The 23,504-nt window shown below is 44.3% G+C and overlaps 1 protein-coding gene across 1 annotated transcript in view; it reads left to right on the forward strand.

Moving 5' to 3' along the window:
- The window catches only part of NKAIN4 (sodium/potassium transporting ATPase interacting 4), an 85,026-nt gene that overhangs the window by 58,228 nt on the left and 3,294 nt on the right, over positions 1–23,504 (forward strand). The window contains exons 4-5 of the mRNA XM_065414744.1: positions 518–715; positions 22,775–22,835. Of these exons, the coding sequence (XP_065270816.1) occupies positions 518–715; positions 22,775–22,835 (259 nt within the window). The remainder of the gene's footprint in view (positions 1–517; positions 716–22,774; positions 22,836–23,504) is intronic.

The raw sequence follows: 23,504 nt of genomic DNA on the forward strand, positions 1-23,504 counted from the left end.
GGTGTTGCCTCTATCCTGATATTTGCAGATATTCCAAATTTCTTGACAGCTCTTTTCTCCTCCAGGCACCACTAGCCACATGCTCTTGGGTCCCCAAACTAGTCTGGGTGTCTATAAAGTGTCTTTCTGTTGTGGCCTTGCAATATGGTGTATTGAAGCTACCTCATGCTCACGACTACATCCAGACATCACCATGTTAAGGTGGGACTGATTGACACAATGTTACAGCACTGTGTCCCATTGACAGGCCTTAGTCCAGTTCATACTGATTTATCAGCTTGTTTGAAAAATGCTTCTAAACATCTTTTGAGCCTCTTAGCGCTCACTGAGGGTGGGTTTTTCAGAAGCTGTCAGCGCTAGCCTAGGAAGGCTCCCATTGACTTTCGTGGTCAATTTTTTTTTAATGGACAATTTTTAAGGCAACACTAAGCATTTTTGCAACTCTTCCCCCTAAATGGGACTAGTGAGTTAATTCCTCTGTAAATGAAGATGTTTTGCATCTTTTTTTTCTCCCCAGGACAGCGAACTTTTGACCTTTAATATCTCCCAGCATCAGTCATGGTGGAGTGAAAATGGCCCTGGCTGCGTAAGGAAGGAGGCTTCCATGGCTGGCATAAAGGGATTGGACAGCCATTCTTACATCTCTGTGATTGGCTGTGCTCTAGAGTATCGGTACATTGAGGTCATGCACAGCTCGGTCCAGATTCTGGTAGCGGTGAGTACTTCCTAGTGGGTCTGGTCTCCAACAAAGTAAAACCGTCCAAGTAGAATGTTAATGGGTAGCATAAAGGGAGTGGTTGTTTTTTTAACTCTGTGTTCTTTCTTAAATATCTACAAGCCATTTTTTTAAAAATAGAAATCGACACCAGCAGCCTAGCACTTACCATAACAAGCCACATGTACCTCTACAATAACAAATCAATGACTGGGGAAGGGAAACACATTTCAGTAAGGAAAGAGACCTAGCTTTTTGTATTTCCGATAGTCGCTGTGTGATATTTGAAGGTTATGTGTGAGTGTGAACTGATAGAAAGGATTTGGGGAGGGGAGATCATGAAGATAATATCCTCCTTCAGAAAACAAAACAACTTTTGATAGATCCAGAAAGCGGCATGTTTTATTCCTGCTGACACCAGTGATTTGTATTAAGTTTCCATCAAACATTGCCTCATTGGAGTCTTTCACAGACATTTTTTAAATATACTGCAGTAATGTGTTGTCCTTAATGTTCCCCATTAATTAATTGTTTCTCATTTGCATGTGAAATTAATTGAAACAAAAGGTCCATTGTCTTCTTTATTTCCACTGGTGCTCATGCATTTTGTAGTTGCATCACATCTTTTTAATCTGCTTTGCTTTGTTAGTCTGGCGGCTTTAAATACATACACGTTCTACTAGAGCTGGGAACTGTGCTTTAACCCATTGGGGTGCTTCAAATGACAGGTTTGGCTGCACCTGACATTGGCTTGTATGCATGAGAAAGGAGGACGTGAGAAATGTAACCCCATGCGTGCTGGAACACAGTGCATATTTCAAGGGAATATGCCCTTTTTATGAAGGACTGTTAGTCTGAATGTTACTCACGGATGTTTTACTGACCAGTGTTCTCCTGGTAGTTCCCAGCACTGCCATAAAGAAAACCAAAGCTTTGTTTCTTAGTTCATTGGTTTCCGGGCCAACCAATGATAGGTGTGCTCTGGAGGCTGAACGTTGAACCCATGAGAGAGCAGAAGTGTCATACCTCACTTAATAGCATTCCCTCTGGCTGACTTAAGAAACATCAAAGTCCTCCCAGGGGCAGACTTAAGGAGAAGGGCTCAGTCAACAAATGGCAGGACCTATGTTATGCTTAGGATTGGCTCTGGTTTTATAGGATCTTGATAACTTAGGGCTGAGGCCCCAAGATAGATTGCCACAACAAAACACAGCAGGCAGAGTTACAGCCCCTGCCTCTGAGCTAGGTATACTGATACTACTTAACTTTTTTTTACAGAGCACTGTAAGTTCATGTAGTGATTTGCAAATGCGTAAGGGAGCATGAGTTCAGAGTGAGTGTTCTCAGCTTGCCAGATGGAGAGAGGAAATTGATTGAGGTTGGGCAAGAAATTAATGGGTTTGGGGCAAATATTTATAAGTTGTTTCCCCCCATTCCGTAAACCTTAGAGGATTCCTATCCTACTTTTGTGCATCCTGAGCCCCGAAACTGGGATACAAGCTCAAGCACCTTTGTGTGCAGAAGTCCCTACAGCTCCTGCTAGGGATTTCCTGACGTACATGGTGAGTTTCTGTAAAAGGGACATACCTTTCCTGTAGTAAAGGTGGAATATTAAAGCCCCAGGCCTGTATCTCCTGGGGACCCTGAAGTGCTCATATAATCTTACTGGACACTAGATAGCTTTCCCTTGAAGAGAGAGCAGAAAGGAAACCTTAAAGGGCTTTTCATTATTTCAATCAGGCACTGCCTGAAAATAGCCGACTACTGCTAGTCCTTTCCCTGTTTAGTCTCTGAGAACCAAACTCTTTGAACCTTGCCAATAGTTTTGCTATTCTCTTTATCTCATTTTCAGGCAGATTTTATTATAGGCTGCTGTCCCTCCCAGAATGCTTTGCAGGCCTCAGTGCTGCAGACAGAAAGTAAATATATATATATATATTTGTATTATTGATCATGTCTCCCTAAGAACTGAAGAACGGGGAGATGCAGCAAAGGCTCTGACCTTGTTCCCTCCTTGTCTGTCAGGCATCTATGAGAACTGAATGCTCAGTACCTCACAGCGGTGGGGTGGGGGACCCAAAGCCTCCTCTCCTGTGTTTGTGGGGTTTGTTCAGCAGCTTTAGAAATATCTGTTTCAGCTTCAGTGATATGAAATTCATATTCGTTAACAAATAAGACGTGACCACGTGTCCAATCCTCGGGAGATAATTATTCCTCAGGAGCACTGAGGCACAGTAACATTGCTGTGTACTCCCCCTGAGGGAAGGTTGATTCATCCCAGAAAACATCCCCCCCTCATTAAATTTGACCTTATTATGGAAAAAAAATGTTCCATGCAAACCAGTGGGCTGAAATAGCAGTTGTGGAACTGCCCTGAGCCCTGCTCACAGGATAAAAAGGTCAAATCCCCTGTGTAGCTGCTCTTCATGAACCCCATCTTTACTCAGGATGAATTTCACCCAGGGTGAGTGAGTGCCATAGAAGCGTTCCTGTATAGCTCTGCTAATGCACTATGTTCCTGACTATGTCACCCAGCTCTTCCAATCCTGGGCCTCTGTTGGAAGAAAACAGACACTAAAGACCTGATTCTGATCTCACTTGTGGCAAATTCTACTGGGCGAACTCCATGATGTTAATGGAGTTGCTTCCAACTTTATCCGGAGTGAATGAGGTCAGCATCCAGGCCAAAGACTGTCAGTTGTGATGAGATGTGATTGTTTCTTGATCTGCACAAATATCTGTTAGGGCCTAATTTAAGAATTCATCAGACTCCTTTCCAAATGTCATTCAGTCAGGATTTGACGCCATGTCTCGAAAGTGAAAAGGGCATAGATACTATCATGACAGAATGAATACTGCGTTATGTGACAGAAAAGTGGGGCTATACCTCTAATCCCAACCAACCCACTGAAATATACCAGAACAAAGGACATTGTGAAGGGACATAGTGGAGAGAGATGCTTAATGGAAACATACATCTTAAGCAGTGACTTTATACTAGCATATGCAGGTTAGTTCATTTACTGTCAGTGTGCCGCCTGCCCATACCAAAGCCATAAAAATGCAGCAGAAATAATATTTGTCCTAGTCATCTGCAAAAAAAAAAAAAAAAAAAAAAGTTGCTTTGTTTTCCAATTTAGCAAATGTCCACCGTACAACTCCCCAACTTGCCAGGCAGCAGTTGGAGGTTCATTTTCTGTTTTAAATACCTGGCCTACTTTTGGTCTGTCCATATGGCAGCTCTGGGAGTGGGGAGGGATGGGCTTTTTCCAAAGGTCCATGGCATGGGATGGAGGTTGGAAATGTCTCCCCAACAGGGAGAATTTTCTGCCTGCCTGTCTGCTGCTTTCATTCAAAATGACAGCTTGGAAGGTTCCCAAGAAAATGGCAACGCAAAGGTTGACAGCAGATGTTACAGTGGAAAGCAAGTCAAGACATGTTTTGCTGATGGCAAGTGTTACATTTTCACTGATAATAATTGCATCCTGAGAGCAAAAAAGGTCAGGAAATCAAACGCTGTGGGTTGTAGCTTTGGATATCTGATCACAATCCCTTTTTCTCCAGCCAGCAAGAGCTTTCCAGAAACTCAAGAATGATCGAGAAATTAATGTCTTCCCCTCTTCCCTCCTACGTCCCCCATCCCATGTTTGTGAGAGGGCAAACATGATCAACTGACTCTCAAGCTAGAAATGAAACCTACAGTACTTCTGTCTCATGGAGAAAAGAGATGGGGTCTTGGCAGAGACTCTCTGCTCTGCTGCTCTTGTCACAAGCAAGAATGAAAGGGAGGGTTTGAATGTAGCTTTGAATAGTTCATGCCCACAGGGCAGAACTTTGCAAAAGGGGGGTGGGGTGGGACCGGCTCTAGTTTTCCAGCTTCATTGGGCATTCTACCCTCCCTTGTCTTTCCTCTTGCTCCTTGTAGTCAATGATAAATCTGAGTTACTACTTTTACAAATAACAGGTTCAACACTCAAATGGCTACTTAAGAAAATTTTATTCAGGTTGAATTTTGAGATTGGTTGGATACACAGGGAGACCTAACAATTTGAATCAAGAACCATGCTCATCCACAAGTGAAAAATACTGAGCAAATAAATGGATATAAAGAAGAGAGCAATCCACAAAGCTGACGTATTCAGAACATCATGGACTGATGAAAACAAAGACCAAATTGATCAGTAAGTGCATGTCACCCTAAGTGGTAATGACAGTGGTGGCTGTTGCTTACTACAACATTCTGATGAACCACTGGTCAGCATCCATGCATCAGTTTTTAGACCCTTTGTTTACACATCAGCATATCTATTACCATATTTAATTAGGTCTCAGTCCTCTCTCCATATGTGGCTATCCAGGTAACCATAACTGGGTTTCTGAATGTTGATATAGCTATTTGCATCAGTATTTTGATCAGTATTTCCAGTGTGTCAGTGTGGATAGCTGCAAGGGTACATGTTACTCAAAAAACCCCTAAAATTCCATTAAGCCTGCATTATTTTGTTCCTTGCAATTGTTTATGAAAACGCTCTTATTGCCAAAGGTTATAACCCTAGGTCACTTACTTATGCTAAGTTTTATGCTAGCAAACTCTTAACTGCTAGGCTTCTGTGAGAGGGTGTATCAACCCCACACCCACGAAGGAGGAGTTAAAGAGCGGCTGTTGGCAACCCTGGCCCCATCCCTCCAGCCCTGTCAATCATATCAGGGTGGAATAAGGGCTGAAAAGCAGGAAGGTCCTAGCACAGGGGTCGGCAACCTCTGGCACGCGGCTCGCCAGGGTAAGCATCCTGGCGGGCCGGGCCAGTTTGTTTACCTGCCGCGTCGGCAGGTTCAGCCGATTGTGGCTCCCACTGGCCGCGGTTCACCGCTCTGGCCCAATGGGGGTGGCGGGAAGCCGCGGCCAGCACATCCCTCGGCCCGCACCGCTTCCCGCCACCCCCATTGGCCCGGAGCGGCGAACCGCAGCCAGTGGGAGCCGCGATCGGCCGAACCTGCTGACGCAGCAGGTAAACAAACTGGCCCGGCCCGCCAGGGTGCTTACCCTGGCGAGCCGCGTACCAGAGGTTGCCGACCCCTGTCCTAGCAGTTGCTGGGCAGCTTTGGAAGAGAACAGAGGGTGGCTGTCCTGCTCCCAAGGTAGTCTCCTGGAAGCCTTCAGGGGAGCCACACTCAGGAGGGTCATTTACCATCCCCCTCTCCTCTCCTCCCCATGCCTACAAGGAGATAATAAGCCTGGTACGCTGGCCAGGTCGAATAGGTTTGGCAAGCCCCAAAGAGAGCCATCAGGCAGTTGGTGCCACTACCCTCAACCCCTTTGGGGAATACAGAATCTGAGCATATATAAAAGAGACTAGGGGAGTGGGAGCCAAGAGTCCCATCCCCTTCAAACACAGGTGGGCTATTTAACTCAATTGGTATCACAAAGACCCGTACTTAGGCAGATGGGGATGGCCTGTGGATTTTTCAGTGCTTGTACAGTAGGAGGCACCCAAAAGCAGCCCAAGACTGGTGACAGCCTTGTTTAGGCCTTGGTCTATTGCCAAGCCTACCTTAATGATCCCCTACTTGTGTTTCGGCTATACTGGCATCACTCAAAGCAAACTGCACGCTATGTATAAAATAAGCGTGTCTTCTAACCGCCACAGGATTAGGTTAGGGGTCCCAGCTCAGCGTCCTCCTCCATCCATTTGTCTGTGATAACAGACTTTCATAATAAAAGAAGCTGATGTGTGGGACAACCGAGATGCATCATTTCTTCTGTTCTGCAGCCTGTTGTTTCCCAGGCTGTTTGACTGGCTGATTGAACCCACCTGGCTATGACATGTGTTCCTAATAAAAGGCTTAATTGGATACTTGCATGCCTTGGAGGAAGCTGGTGCTGAGGTTATCTGGGGAAACAGCAGCAGAGGCTAAAGCACAAGAGCATTCTTGGAGGACTTAGAGCAATAGCTTAGTGTCATTTTACATCACTGACCTTCCCCCTCCCCCCCCCCCGGGTAACTTGCAAAAAAACTCTGGGATTTTATTTTTATAGGGTTCTTGTGCAACCAAAAAGCACCGCCAAAGTGCTCTTGCTCTCTGGACATGTTCCCTTCATGCAACTTAAAGCATTAATGCCAAAGAGCAGAATTGTTTAAAAGCACAAAGCAACAGAAGTAGGACTTCTGTCTTCAGAGCTTTCTAGCTGAATTGCAGCTTCTCTCTTTCTCCTCTGAAGCTAGCCCTAAAAAGCTCCACAGCTGACTAGGTTTAGCTGGACAGGAACACTTTCTGTTTCAGCCCATCTGTCATGCTTCCACCTTCTCCTCTTTCAAGTTTCTCCTCAATCAATACACATCAACCGTGAGGCTTACAAACCTCAAAATAATAGTATCTAAAACCAAAACAATACTTTGGATCTCTTAAGACAGTGTGCATCACCAGCCTAAGCGACCATGTGATGTCATTGTAGCCTCTCCTTTTATTGTGTTCGTATCCATGGTATGTTAACATCTTGTCTTCCCTAGGTTGTATTTAGAGTTGAGTGAAAATGCGAATTTCTGTCCCAGGGGGAATTTGGATGGTCTAACATTTGTTTTCATTCCAAATTAGGACAAAAAGTTGAAAGACTGAAATTTTTCACAGAATGAAAAACTTTGGTTTGTAAATGGCAAAATGTTTTGTTCATGCTTTTTTGATCAAAATTAAAAATTTCAATATTCCCAAACTGAACCTTTCATTTCGCTTTGCTGAACTGACTCAAAATGTTTCATTTCAAGTCATTTCAACATTAAACTATTTTACCATGGCTGGACTATATCTCTTATGATACATTTGTGGCCATGTGACTCCCATGATGCACCACACTGCTTGGTCAAAGGGGAGATTCTGTAGCATCATAGAACATGTAGTCCGGCCAGTTAGAGAGCCTGGCCCATTAGAGAGAATGGGGGCATCAGGCATCTAAACTACAATTCCTGTGAGACAAGGCACTACCATAGGAAAATGCAGTTTAATGTTGAACTGACTCAAAACTAAATGTTGTGTGACAGTATCAGCAAACCCAAGTATTTGGAACTGACCTGAAACAAAATATTTTGTTTTGATTTTCCTGGAGGACATTTGAAAAAATTTAGCAAAATCTTAATTTTTGCAAAAAAAAAAAAAAAGATTTTGCTGAAACTGCATTTTTCATCAAAAATAATTCAGAAGGAAAATTCCCAACATGCTCAAATTGTAACCATTCTGGGGAAGGAACAGGATTCTAGGTTCTGCTCTCAATTACACTAGTGTGAATCCAGATTATACCAGAGAAATTAAGAGCAATATTTGACCCATTGTCTTTTATTTATCAGTCAAAGATGCACATCTGTGATGTTGTATTAATAAAGGTAAATGGGGCTGTGACACAGCATGTGCTGGGAGGAAGTTAATAAAGGGGGATCGCCCCCTATGCATTTTATGGAGAAAACTACTTTCAATCCATTGCTGCTTGGCCATCTGCAATGCTTTTTCTGTTCACTTCCTTTAGGTTTTAGAGGTGGTGAAAATGGGGCTCTTCTGCCACAACTGGTTCTAATTTGAAGTGTGGCACCTGTAAGCTTTCTATCACTCTGTCATTCCTGAGGCCATAATGAATCCTTTGCCTTGCTCCTCTCTTACACTTCTGCAGCTGCCAATCAGATGGGGGAGGAGGGATAAATGCCCAGCTGCTGCTGCTTCTACTGGCAGCACTTTTGAATGAGCATTGTGAGAGGAATCATCCTCCAGAGACCTTGGGCCTGATGCTCTTCTCACTTACATTGGTATAAATCAGGAATTGCTGCATTTAAGTTACACCATTGTAAAACTGGTGCAAGTGGAGAATGAGATTCTGTGATTGCATCCTCTCTAGACATCTTTGTGTACGATGCCTAGCACAGTGGGGTCCTAGTCAATGACTAGGACTTGTAGGTGCTATGCTAATACAGATAATAATAAATCCAAGATTTCCTGGAACTCAATTGCTTAATCTAGTTGGAAACAAGTGAGGTACTAAATTTTAGCATAAATAATTAACTTACCCCAAAAGCTGTTACAACTGGTGGGGAGTCCAACCTAACCCCATTAAAGGCCACAGTCTCTCATGTGCCACTAAAATCACCATTGATTCTTGATTATTTTCATATTTCTTCCTCCCTCTGTCCTGAGTCTGCTCTTGATATTTCCCTGTATACATCAACCTTGGAACATTTTCTCATGTAGGCAAACACCTTGATGGATGATGCTATAAAAGAAGCTAATAGATCAAAATGGTGTAAATTCTCTTCCTGCCTCTCCCTCCCCTCCCTGCTGAGGCAAAAATTAAATTTCAGCAAATCAGATCTATCCCAGTTGTAGCTGGAGGATGTTTTTGTTAGAGCCTTTACATGTTTAACAGCAACTGAATAGTTTTTCTATTCTGCACCAAAGAAACATACAAACCCTTCCCCCTGTCCTTTTGTCCTGGTGCCTATTCACCATTCTCCTTGAATTTCTCTAGCATCAAAAATGTGTGGTGGGGCTTTGTGTGCAAAGCTGCTCTATGGAATGTGTTCTCACAAAAGTGTCCCTTTCCATTATTGTTACCATCCAGTGGGCCTTCTTGCTTTCTCCCCTGTTCGTCTTGAGGTGGCTTCAGTAGTGTTTAATCCACTGCTTTCCTTGGTTTTTCAGATTGAAGAGTGTACCCTGAAGGGCAAGGAACAATGTCTAATGGGAGAGTATAATCTTGCATCTCTTTCTCTGTCACAGTCTAATGTGACTGTAGGGCTTGCGATAGGTCTCACTTCAGCCCAGTCTAAGTGGCAGGTGAGCCTTGAGCTAGCATCCTACACAGGAGTGAAATACAGCCATGATCTTTGACTTCTCTCCTGAGGCTTCTGTGATGTAAATGAACAACTGCTATCCATGGTGGGTCTCCTGATGCAGTGGCTTGCCCGCTGAATTCCCTCCCATCCTACTTATTCCACCCAACATTGTAAAGAGCCATGAGGTGAAATCTGGTGTCTTTGAGGCTTTGTTCAGAGTGCCACACACACGTCTTTCTCCTAATTCGGAAATCCCAGAATTCCAGTGATGTTCCTCCTAACAGCCTGGGTATCTTAAAAGAACATGAACCCCTGGCAGTCCAGTTAAGCACATTATTAAAAACAGGGCTGTTTGTCACACTACGATTTTAATTCTTTCGAAGGATTTGTATTCATTACACGTGAAATGGAATAAACCCATCCCCTAATTCTCAAGTTCGGTGAAGAAACAATTAGCAATGAATCCACTTTAAAAGCTTTGAGCCTTTTGGAGTTAACTCAGCCCACAGTCAAGCAGACTCTCTCGCTGAAAGCAGACTTGGTGATGGGAATTTTTATTTCATCTCTATTGGCTTTATTTCATTCATAATTCATGCATGAGGCAAGACATAGTGTAGATCCCAGGAGTTCACTTTATCCCTGAAGTGAAAGGTTTAATTATAGCTTAGTTCAGGCAACATGAAAATGCAGTACACATTTATATTGTATGTCCCTCCTCCCTCCGCTCCAGAAACTTCCCCCTTCCGGCTAAGCAGGGAGGCTAATGTAACCTTTTTAGAGAAAACGGAAATAAGTCATTGAATAAACAGTAATTTATAATTGATGAAATCCATGCCACAAAGTCATGGGTTATAAGGTCAAAACAGAGTAAATTTGAAACACAAAGCAGGCTATGTTGAAATAATGTCGAGGGAAAAACAGAAATAGAAAGACGACTCAGGCTTCCAAGGATTTGGGATTAGGAGATCTGGTAAAGTTCATTTTGTCCACTGTTTTGTTTGTTTGTTTTTTCCTGCTATATGGAGAAGGGGTGTTTTAGTGGGAGGGGGGAGGTAAATTTTTTTGCAAAGAAAACTTCCTAGCCGCCTTTATTGCTAGCTCAATACCTCTTAATTGTGGAACAAGTTTTTAGGAGGTTTAACAGGTTGACTCTAGTGGCATGACTGATATAAGCATTTATGTGAATTCTACCTTCATTGTGCGAGATAATTCATTCTCGTTCTTAATGCTGCCCTGGACCTCTCTGACGCAGATGACAGAAGTAACAACTTGAGATCAGGTTTATCTGTGTATTATATGGAGTACGCACCATTAGGAACCAAGTTTGGCATGACTGTTAATCCAAAATTCACAGTTGGACAAGACCATGACAAGAGAAGACTGAGGGGGGACATGATAACCGTTTTCAAGTACATAAAAGGTTGTTACAAGGAGACAGGAGAAAAATTGTTCTTCTTAACCTCTGAGGATAGGACAAGAAGCAATGGGCTTAAATTGCAGCATGGGAGGTTTAGGCTGAACAGTAGGAAAAACTTCCTGTCAGGGTGGTTAAGCACTTGAATAAATTGCCTAGGGAGGTTGTGGAATCTCCATCATTGGAGATTTTTAAGAGCAGGTTGGACAAACACCTGTCAGGGATGGTCTAGATAATACTTAGTCCTGCCATGAGTGCAGGGGACTGGACTAGATGACCTCTCAAGGTCCCTTCCAGTCCTATGATTCTATGATGGCAACGTATGAGGATACAAGAAGGCCTACCTGGAATCTCCTGTGAATCAGGATAAGCAGTAGATATGCAATACCCATTCCTGGATGTTTTAGTGAGTGTCCAATGCGTTGGCTTTATCATTATTATTTTATACTGATCCCTATAAAATACTAAAGGCAGGATTTTCAAAGCCCACTAAGGTCAGGCCCTGTATGGGGGTTTGTGTGTGTGTGTATTTGTGCTCTGAATCTGAACCTGGAATTACATGAATGCACACACATCAGAGTTCTGTATGTGCAAACAGCCAGAGAGACCTCTATCAAAGGTCAAATTTGCACACAGGCATACAATATGAAGTGGGGGTGGGATTCCCAGTTCATGTAGATATACTCATGCTAGCTCTCACTGAGCTAACACACTAAAAATAGTCGTGTAGCCATGATACACAGCAAGCGATGATATGGGCTAGCGACCCCAGGTACAAATGTGCCGGAACCCCATGGGTATGTACTCAGCACAGCTAGCCCATGCTGGTGCTTGCCACTGCCCGTGCAGTTGTGGCTACACCATATTTTTAGCACAGTAGCTCAATACCAGCTAGCATGAGCATGTCTGTGTGAGCTAGGAATTGTACCCCTAGCTCCATGTGTAGACATATCCACAGAGATGGTAATAGCATGTGCAGATTAGAAATGCTCACACACTTGTGCATGCAGTCCTAGACTTTTTGTGCTTTGAAAAATCAGGTCCTAAATAATAATGCCTCATATGTACCTCTTATTATGGGATTTCAAAGAGCATCATACATCTATTAGTCAAGTCTCACATCACTCATGTGAAATAGATGGTTTTCATTTGACTCCAGGTAATCGTGTGACATATGTGACTTACTTATTATGTACATTCTACAGATTGATAAACTTACACCAACTGTGATTGTCCACAGCCACACAGTGAGTCAATGTTACATCTAGGAATAAAACCCAGGGGTCCTGGCTCGCTGCTGTAACCAAAAGCCAAAACTCACCTCTAACATACTAAGAAATTAATAAATAGAAGTCTCCAGGTTCTTACCATCATTTCAAAGACACAGGAAGTTATAAAAATTTGCATCAAAGATGCTTATCTTTGTAACGGTGATTAAATTTTAAATACCTGTCCTTGCCCAATTGTATTGTGATGTTCAACTTTAAGTCTCATGGATCAAGCGAACAATGGATGTTGGTGCAAACCAGAAAACAGTGGGACATTTTGTCATCCTGATATTAACTGGCCCTACTTCCTATCATTCCAGTTCTCTTTAGATCCTCAGTAGACAACAGATTGTAGGTCACTAATGCCTAGGACTGGAGATCAGAGATGCTGGAATGAAAGAGGGAAGACATGAGAAATTAACAGACATAGCATGCTAAAGATAAGAGCATATTTTTTGTAAAAGGAGCTATTTCAATTAATCTAAATATGTTTCTTCAAAGTATTTATCTTTAATTTGATGATCTCTTAATTTACTTATAAATGTTTGCTTTGCTTAGACACTTTAGAATCTTAGCTCCTGGATAATTCACTGAAGTTCAGCCCGAGAAGAGGTAAATGACCTTTGGACCTTTGAGGAGAAGTAACAAAGGAGGATCTGCACCTTAATCACACCTGAATTCTCCATTCTAGGGATTGATCAAGAGATCCTATCCATAAGATGGTGCCAGCACTCTGACTTCAGTCACCCCAAACTTGAAAAGCATGGATCAGTGACACACTAGAGGGACCAATGGGAGAGTCTTGCATGGAGAAATGCTCATAAGCCATTTGGAGTGTAGTCGCACAAATAGCTTTTATTTGTCCCTTATCTAATAGCCATATATATTGCCTAATTTAATAAAGGAGTATGACTTGCTGCCTTTATTCAGCACCATGGTCAGTTCCAGGTACATTTCTCTCCTTCAACAAACGCAAATTTAAACAAGCAAAACAAAACAAACACCCCAAAACCAAAAAAAAAAGATACGTCTTTTTTCCCTGTTAACATAATACAAACAAAGAAAAGCAATCAGAAGAAAACTCTTATTCATTCTTCTTTTCTCATATGCCTGTAGAGAGCAGTGGCGCCACTTAAACAGGTAACTCTCTGAAAGCTCCCCAGGCATAATTAGTTTTGTATGTCATGTGGTTTTCTGATTGCCATTGCAACTGGTTGGCTTCTTTTCTGAGTTAAGTAAACTGTAGTTAATGGAGACTAAGGGGTAAAGTAGCCCTCTCTTGGAAACTATGCAGCAAGAAAATAAGTGAGTGATGCAAGCTGTCTCTCCATCACGACAGTTCTGGACTGTACCTCCATGGAACGAGACAAGGCTCAAGAGAGCAAACTGATGGTTCTGTTGTTGCTTTTAACTTTTAATAGGAAGTTTAAAAGAAATAGAAGGTGTCAAGGCTGTATCCCTACTTTGAACTTTAGGGTACAAATGTAGGGGCCTGCATGAAAACTGCTAAGCTTATCTACCAGCTTAGCTCTGGTCCCGCTGCCACCATTCTCGATGGATTCCCTCCCTGGGAAGCCTTGAGAAACCTTTCACCAATTCCCTGGTGAATACAGATCCAAACTGCTTGGATCTTAAACAAGGAGAGATTGACCCTTCCCCCCTCCTTCCTTTCACCAACTCCTGGTGAATACAGATCCAAACCCCCTTTGGATCTTAAAACAAGGAGAAATCAATCAGGTTTTAAAAAAGAAGGCTTTTAATTAAAGCAAAAGGTAAAAATCATCTCTGCAAAATCAGTATGGAAAATAACTTTACAGGGTAATCAAACTTAAAGAGCTCAGAGGAATCCCCTCTGTCTTAGGTTCAAAGTATAGCAAACAAGATAAGCACTTTAGTAAAAGGTACATTTACAAGTTGAGAAAACAAAGTAAATCTAAGACGCCTTGCCTGGCTTTTACTTACAATTTTGAAATAAGAGAGACTTGTTTAGAAAGATGGGGAGAACCTGGATTGATGTCTGGTCCCTCTCAGTCCCAAGAGCGAACAACCCCTCAAACAAAGGACACACACAAAAGCCTTTCCCCCCCCAAGATTTGAAAGTATCTTGTCCCCTTATTGGTCCTCTGGGTCAGGTGTCAGCCAGGTTACCCGAGCTTCTTAACCCTTTACAGGTAAAAGGATTTTAGAGTCTCTGACCAGGAGGGATTTTAGTACTGTACACAGAGAGCTGTTACCCTTCCTTTTATAGTTATGACACGCCCCCCAAATCACAGATAGTGTTGGACGTTTGGTTCCACACTGGCTGTGATTTCTTTCCTGGAGCTCTAGGAGAAAACAGAGTTAATAAGACACACGTACCTTTAGACATACTACTGATTATATAAAAACTAACAATATGTTTCATTCCAAAAACAATTGTTAACCAGTTAACTCTGGGAAACTTTCCCGGGAGAGTGCATCAGCCACTTTGTTAGAAGCTCCCGAAATGTGTTGTATTTCAAAATCAAAATCTTGGAGAGCTAAACTCCACCGAAGAAGTTTTTTGTTATTTCCCTTGGCGGTATGAAGCCACTGTAGCGCAGCATGGTCTGTTTGTAGTTGGAACCGCCGTCCCCAAACATATGGGCGTAGCTTTTCCAGCGCGTACACAATGGCGTAGCATTCCTTTTCGCTGATTGACCAGTGGCTTTCCCTCTCAGACAGTTTCTTGCTGAGAAACACGACAGGATGGAATTCTTGATCCGGTCCTTCCTGCATTAAAACTGCTCCCACGCCTCGCTCGGAAGCATCTGTGGTTACTAGGAACGGTTTGTCAAAGTCTGGGGCCCTTAGCACAGGGTCAGACATGAGTGTTGCCTTAAGCTGGTTAAAGGCCTTTTGACACTTATCAGTCCACTGAACTGCATTTGGCTGTTTTTTTCTGGTTAGGTCTGTCAGCGGGGCGGCGATTTGGCTGTAGTGTGGTACAAATCGCCTATAATATCCGGCCAAGCCTAAGAAGGATTGGACCTGTTTCTTTGACTTTGGAACCGGCCACTTTTGGATAGCATCCACTTTGGCCTGTAGGGGATTTATAGTTCCTTGACCCACCTGGTGCCCCAGGTACGTCACTCTGTTTTGGCCTATTTGACACTTTTTAGCCTTAACAGTTAGTCCTGCCTGCCGGATGCGCTCGAAGACTTTTTTCAGGTGCTCCAGGTGTTTTGTCCATGAATCAGAAAAAATGGCCACATCATCGAGGTAGGCAACTGCAGATTCTCCCAATCCTGCTAGGAGACCATCTACAAGTCTTTGGAAGGTGGCGGGTGCATTTCGCAACCCGAAAGGGAGTACATTGAATTCATACACCCCTGCCTGGGTGACGAAGGCTGACCTTTCCTTAGCGGGTTCATCTAGTGGTACTTGCCAGTACCCTTTGGTTAAGTCTAAAGTAGAGATGAATTGGGCATGTCCCAATTTTTCCAATAGCTCATCTGTGCGTGGCATTGGATAGTTGTCAGGACGAGTTACAGCATTTAGCTTACGGTAGTCCACGCAAAAGCGTATTTCCCCATCTGGTTTGGGAACTAGAACCACTGGAGATGCCCATGCACCGGTAGAGGGGCGGATTATACCCATCTGTAGCATGTCCTGGATCTCCCTTTGTATAGCCGCTTGGGCATGAGGTGACTCCCGGTAGGGTGGGGTTCTAATTGGGTGAGCATTACCTGTGTCAATGGAGTGGTATGCCCGTTCGGTCCGTCCTGGAGTGGCTGAGAAAATCGGTGCAAAGCTTGTGCACATCTCCTTTATCTGCTGTCGCTGCAGACGTCCCAGGGTCGTGGAGAGGTTCACCTCTTCCACGCCACCATTCCTTTTTCCTTCATAGTAGACACCTGCAGGCCACTCCGCGTCATTAGTTTCCTGGGCTGTAAACTGGCAAACGTTTAATTTTCTAGAATAAAAGGGCTTAAGAGAATTAACATGGTATACCTTAGGCTTTATGTTGGAGGTGGGGGAGGCTATGAGATAGTTAACAGCTCCTAGGCGCTCCTGGACCGTGAATGGTCCTTCCCACGACGCTTCCATTTTATGGGCCTGGAGCGCCTTTAAGACCATGACTTGGTCTCCTACTTTGAAGGACCGTTCTCTGGAATGTTTATCATACCAGGCCTTTTGCTCTTCCTGAGCATCCTTTAGGTTTTCTTTAGCAAGGGCTAAAGAGTGTCGGAGGGTGTTTTGTAGGTTGCTTACAAAGTCTAGAATGTTAGTTCCTGGAGAAGGCGTAAACCCCTCCCATTGCTGCTTCACCAACTGTAATGGCCCCTTAACCTCGCGGCCATACACAAGTTCAAATGGTGAAAACCCTAAACTGGGATGTGGTACAGCCCTGTAGGCAAAAAGCAACTGCTGCAACACTAGGTCCCAATCATTGGAGTGTTCATTTACGAATTTACGTATCATGGCCCCCAAAGTTCCATTAAACCTCTCCACCAGACCATTGGTTTGATGGTGATGAGGGGTGGCAACCAAGTGATTCACCCCATGAGCTTTCCACAGGTTTTTCATGTTCCCTGCCAGGAAATTAGTTCCCGAATCTGTAAGTATGTCGGAGGGCCACCCTACCCTGGCAAAAATGTCTGCTAATGCCTGGCACACACTTTTAGTCTTGGTGTTGCTTAAGGGTACAGCTTCCGGCCATCGGGTAGCAAAATCCATGAAAGTCAGTACGTACTGCTTTCCTCTGGGTGTCTTCTTTGGGAAAGGACCCAGAATATCCACAGCTACTCGCTGAAATGGGACCTCAATTATGGGTAGTGGCTGGAGAGGGGCTTTAACCTGGTCTTGGGGCTTTCCCACTCGTTGGCACACCTCACAAGACCGGACATAATTAGCAACGTCCTTGCCCATTCCCTCCCAGTGGAAGGACTTCCCCAACCGGTCTTTGGTTCTGTTCTCCCCAGAATGGCCACTGGGATGATCATGGGCTAAGCTCAAGAGCTTTACCCGATACTTAGTGGGAACTACCAACTGTCTTTGAGGATGCCAGTCTTCCTGGTGCCCACCAGAAAGAGTCTCCTTGTATAAAAGTCCTTTTTCTACAACAAACCGGGATCGGTTAGAAGAGCTGAGAGGCGGTGGGGTGCTCCGTGCCGCCTCCCAAGCTTTTTGAAGGCTGTCATCTGCTTCCTGCTCGGCCTGGAACTGTTCCCTTGATGCTGGAGACATCAGTTCCTCCTTGGACTGTGGACTGGGGCTTGGTCCCTCTGGAAGCGATGCAGGTGCTGGGGCTTTTTCCATTGACTGTGAACCGCTGTCCGCTGGTGCACTATGTGGTATTTCAGGCTCTGGCTGAGCCTCTTGGGTAGGGTTATCTGCTGCTTCCGCCAGTTTAGGCTCGCTGGTGTCCTCTGGCATTGGAGTTGTAGACGGGGTTGCAAGCGCTGGACTCAGTGCTGGCAATGGTTTTGGTGCTGGTTGCGTTGCCAGTTCCGGTTCTGGGACTGGCTTTGGCTGGGTCTCTGGGATTGGATCCACTACGGCTGTTGCAGTCGTTGGCAGGGGATCCGGTTCCACCACCTGTGTTTGGGTCTCCGGTAACACAGACGGGGTCCTGGTGGACGGCTCAGGAACAGGGATGGTGAAAGCTTGCTTAGCCTGGCTGCGGGTGACTATTCCCACCCTCTTGGCTAGCTTCACATGGTAGGCCAAGTCTTCCCCCAGCAGGATGGGAATGGGATAATTGTCATAGACTGCAAAAGTCCACATTCCTGACCAGCCCTTGTACTGGACATGCAACTTGGCTGTAGGCAAGGTTACAGACTGTGACACGAAGGGTTGAATTGTCACTGTAGCCTCTGGGTTGATGAGTTTGGGGTCCACTAGGGATTGGTGAATAGTTGACACTTGTGCCCCAGTGTCCCTCCAAGCGATAACCTTCTTTCCACCCACTCTCAAGGTTTCCCTTCGCTCCGAGGGTATGAGAGAGGCATCTGGGTCTGGGGTTCTTTGGTGTGATTGGGGTGTAATGAACTGTAATCGGTTGGGGTTCTTGGGGCAGTGAGCCTTTATGTGCCCCAGTTCATTACATTTAAAACATCGCCCTGCTAAGGTATTACCGGGGCGATGTTGGTTGCTGGAGACTGGTGTGGTGGGGTGAGAAGGCATCTGGGGTTTCCCTTGGGATGTGGGTGGGGTCTTGGGTTGTCCCCGGTGATAAGGTTTTGTTTCGGCTTGCCCCTTCTGATATTCGCTCCAACTGCTACTAGCTTTTTTCTTTTCTGTCACCTCCACCCATTTGGCTCCAATCTCCCCCGCCTCGGTTACAGTTTTGGGCTTTCCATCTAGGATGTACCTTTCTATTTCCTCAGGAACACCCTCTAAAAACTGCTCCATTTGCAATAGGAAGGGCAACTCTTCCGTAGATTTAACATTTGCTCCTGATATCCAGGCATCCCAATTTTTCCCAATGTGGTAGGCATGTCGGGTAAATGACACATCAGGTTTCCACCTTAGGGCTCTGAACCGCCGACGGGCATGCTCAGGTGTTAGCCCCATTCTGATTCTGGCCTTGTTTTTAAAAAGTTCATAACTGTTCATGTGTTCCTTAGGCATTTCAGCCGCCACCTCTGCTAAGGGTCCACTGAGCTGCGGCCTCAGCTCTACCATGTACTGGGTTGAAGGGATGTTGTATCCAAGGCAGGCCCTTTCAAAATTTTCTAAGAAGGCCTCAGTATCATCGCCTGCCTTGTAGGTGGGGAATTTCCTGGGATGGGAAGTGGTACCTGGAGAGGAGTTGTTAGGATGGTCTGATGCACCCTGCCTAGTCCTTGCTGCTTCCAGTTCCATCTCTTTTTCTTTCAGCTCCATCTCTCTTTTATGGGCCTTCTGTTTGGCTTTTTCTTCTCTTTCTCTCAGCTCCATCTCTCTTTTATGGGCCTCCTCTTGGGCTTTCTCTTCTCTGTCTCTCAGCTCCATCTCTCTCTTGTGGGCCCCCTCTTTGGCTTTCTCTTCTCTGTCTCTCAGCTCTATCTCTTTTTCTTTCAGCTCCATAGCTTTCTTGTGGGCCTCCTCTTTAGCTTTTTCTTCTTTGGTAGTCATTTTCCTGGTTTTCTTGTGCTGGGTCACACCCCTCTGCAGTTGACTGAAACTGGGATGTACTTAGCTCAGGCTCCTGCTGAGTGCTGCTGAGTTAACAGAGACTTTCTAACAAGCTACTCCCGAGGATGTAAAAAGAAAAAAAAAAACAATTCAGCTTGTAAATTATCTTTACTAGATCAAAGTTTGCTCACTGATTGAACCGTTCTCTTAACAAAGGACCTTGTTAAAAAAAAACTTAACACCTCTGCCTTCAGGCAAGGAGAGATAAGATATGCATCTACCTTCAGCTCTGCTTTCCAAGCAGCTAGAAGGAAAAAAAAATCTTACCGGCTTTTGGGTTTAAAACGATCCCACCGCTGCCACCATGTCAAGGCTGTATCCCTACTTTGAACTTTAGGGTACAAATGTAGGGGCCTGCATGAAAACTGCTAAGCTTATCTACCAGCTTAGCTCTGGTCCCGCTGCCACCATTCTCGATGGATTCCCTCCCTGGGAAGCCTTGAGAAACCTTTCACCAATTCCCTGGTGAATACAGATCCAAACTGCTTGGATCTTAAACAAGGAGAGATTGACCCTTCCCCCCTCCTTCCTTTCACCAACTCCTGGTGAATACAGATCCAAACCCCCTTTGGATCTTAAAACAAGGAGAAATCAATCAGGTTTTAAAAAAGAAGGCTTTTAATTAAAGCAAAAGGTAAAAATCATCTCTGCAAAATCAGTATGGAAAATAACTTTACAGGGTAATCAAACTTAAAGAGCTCAGAGGAATCCCCTCTGTCTTAGGTTCAAAGTATAGCAAACAAGATAAGCACTTTAGTAAAAGGTACATTTACAAGTTGAGAAAACAAAGTAAATCTAAGACGCCTTGCCTGGCTTTTACTTACAATTTTGAAATAAGAGAGACTTGTTTAGAAAGATGGGGAGAACCTGGATTGATGTCTGGTCCCTCTCAGTCCCAAGAGCGAACAACCCCTCAAACAAAGGACACACACAAAAGCCTTTCCCCCCCCAAGATTTGAAAGTATCTTGTCCCCTTATTGGTCCTCTGGGTCAGGTGTCAGCCAGGTTACCCGAGCTTCTTAACCCTTTACAGGTAAAAGGATTTTAGAGTCTCTGACCAGGAGGGATTTTAGTACTGTACACAGAGAGCTGTTACCCTTCCTTTTATAGTTATGACAGAAGGTTTGGTGGTGCTGTAAAAATAATTACTTAGTTTCCTCCAGCTAAGGTGTTTCTTGTCTTCAGAGAGCTGCAGCACACAAGCAAGTCTTATAATCCCTCAATAGAAATCTCATTATTCTGCCTTTGTTTTCTGGTGTGATGTATTTTTCTGTCATATTAAAAATGAATGGACTCCACTTTCTGAGTCCTTCCATGCATCATTCTGTCTTCCCTTGGAGTGAGACATTGTTTGCCACATTCTAACTCTTGTTAAAGAGCATTGAGTTCACGGTGGAAAACAAATAATTGTGGCTCACAATAACTTTAATAATATGGTTAGTGTCAACCAAGATCTTGCTAACTGGAGTGTTATGTAAGGACACAATACTAGGCGCGGAGGAGATATTTGATCAACAGAAAACAGAGCAAAATACAAATCTGCTGAACCAGGATCATTCTGTTAGGGCCAGATTCTTCCTTCCTTACTCAAGCTGGGTATTTCCTTGCTGCTGAACATGAGGACAACAGGGTCTGGCACATTTTAGAGCTTCTATGAACTGTCCCCAAAGTGGTGAGCCTCTGTGTGGGTTTTTTAAAATTGTTTTGAGGTTCTGAGGTGATGGTCCACTTTAGTTTTGAAATTTCAAGTCTGTTTTCTTACTTTAGGCCTGACTCTGGGCAATGAGCAATGTGTAAACAGCACCAAGTCAGGAGCAGCTTCAGGAGGCATTGTGACTCCAGAGACACCCCACTGAGTCATTCTTCCTTCCCTGCTTCCTCACAGGAGATAGTAATTTAAAGCTGGCCTATACTACCCCATGAATTATGAAGCACCACCCACTGGTTCAGCTCCTCTGGCCAGTGAGTAGAGGAGGTGGAGTCAAGATCCTGCCCATTTCCCACCCAACCTGCTTCTGGGAGGGAGTAAACAACCCCAGATTCTGCTGTGCACCTGGACCCAAGGTCTGGGAGCCCCAGCAGGGCTTTAAGAAGTGTGGGGTTTCTTCTTACTCCCTTGTATGGACATGGAGTCTGACTCTGCATCTTGCCCTACGTTTCCTCACTGTTCCTTCCAATCATTTCTCCATTTCCAAGTCTAAGGGTAGGTCTACACTTACCCGGTAGTTCGGCGGCGAGCGATCGAACTTCTGGGTTTGACTTATCGCGTCTTGTCTGGACGCGATAAGTCGAACCCGGAAGTGCTCGCCGTCGACTGCGGTACTCTTGCTTGGCGAGAGGAGTACCGCGGAGTCGACGGGGGAGCCTGCCTGCCGCGTGTGGACCGAGGTAAGTTCGAACTAAGGTACTTCGAACTTCAGCTACGTTATTCACGTAGCTGAAGTTGCGTACCTTAGTTCGAATTAGGGGGTTAGTGTAGACCTGCCCTAAGAGAGTTCAGTGTCACTACATTAAACAGCCAAAGTAGTCCCACATTTATGGTTCATTTCAAAAGTAATTGTCCATCTCCTCTACCTACAAAGGGGGGGAGGGATAGCCCAGTGGTTTGAGCATTGGCCTGCTAAACCCAGGGTTATGAGTTCAATCCCTGAGGGGGCCATTTAGGGATCTGGGGCAAAAATCTGTCTGGGGATTGGTCCTGCTTTGAGCAGGGGGTTGGACTAGTTGACCTCCTGAGGTCCCGTCCAACCCTGATATTCTATGAAAGCAAAACAGAACTTGGTCCCATTCTCTTGATGGATAATACCAAGGTAGTTATCTCTTAACTTACCCCCTAAAGGCTTGACCATATCTATAGGATGATTTAGCCAATGAGTTCTCCTCCCCTTGCATCCTGTTCAATAGTGAAATCCGTATTCTTCCATGTGTCTATTTGACTGCTATTGTAGAAGGGGTTGTATGAAGTGGATACTGTCTGGCACATTGTACCAGTACTTCTTTGGCATCGGCATCAAAAAGAAATGTTTCCAGTCCTTATGGGGAAGAAAACCTAAATGTGACCTAAGCAGTGCTGTCTGCAGACAGAGAACCTGAAACAATAGCTCTCAGAGTGGGGTGAACATAAGGTGTGAATGACTCATCTCAGTCAGGTGTTAACTCTGAAGCTCAGTGATAACATAGATTCAATGTTGCCATTTAAACTGTCATTTCAGTACTGATTATGTTAGCAGAAGTATCCTGCTGCTCTGGGATTGTGAGTGGTGCTTGTGATTTTTTTTGGAAAGAATTTAGGGAGAAATATGCCCTCACAGTCTGACTCCTGCACTGCATACCTTGCGGCAAATTTTACTTGGTTTCACCATTCCAGTGGTGGCTGCTGAAGTCTGGCTGTAAAAGTGCTGAATGATTTCTTCTCTCTGTTTTCCAGCTGGTGGGCTTTGTCTATGCCTGTTACGTTGTCAGTGTTTTTACAGAAGAAGAGGACAGCTGTAAGTATTCATCAACAGATTCCTGGGCAACCGTTTTTGTAAAAAAACCACTCTCTCTCTTTCTCTCTCTCTCAAGGATGTTGTCTCGTGAGCTAGTGCTATAGGCCTTCAGCCAGTGAATGAAGGGGAGGAAGGTCAGGGGAAGTGAGATGACATTTTCTTATCAATCTTTCCATCTCACCACATAAATGGCATCACTGTAACATCTGCCTGACAAGGACAAATTTACCGTGAGATCCTCTCCTCTGTCTTGAACTCCCATATCGTCTTCTCTGATTATTTTAGCACAAAGGTTTGGCTTTGTCCACTGATCATGTCTGGGTATTAGAGACAGAAACAGGGGAACTGATTCTCCTTTTACACTGGTGTTGATTAGGAATAATGCCATTGAGATCAGTGGAGTATCAACAGTGTAAACTTGGTTGTAAGTGAATGGAGAATCAGGTCCAGTATGTTCAACTGAGCAGGAAGGCCATGCCCTGTGCACTTCATGATATAAGCTCAGGATAAAATAGAGGGCAAGAATATTGACAAATAACTGAACTGAGCATTTAACTTGCAAAACAGAGGTGGTCCTGTACCTGGACTGTAGAGAAGATGAATGAACTAATTCTCCTTATGCTTGATCTGCAATTCTCTTAGGTACTTAGGGTTCAATTTTACAGTGCC

This window comes from Emys orbicularis, chromosome 12 (assembly GCF_028017835.1).
Source record: "Emys orbicularis isolate rEmyOrb1 chromosome 12, rEmyOrb1.hap1, whole genome shotgun sequence".
Classification (NCBI taxonomy): domain Eukaryota; kingdom Metazoa; phylum Chordata; order Testudines; family Emydidae; genus Emys; species Emys orbicularis.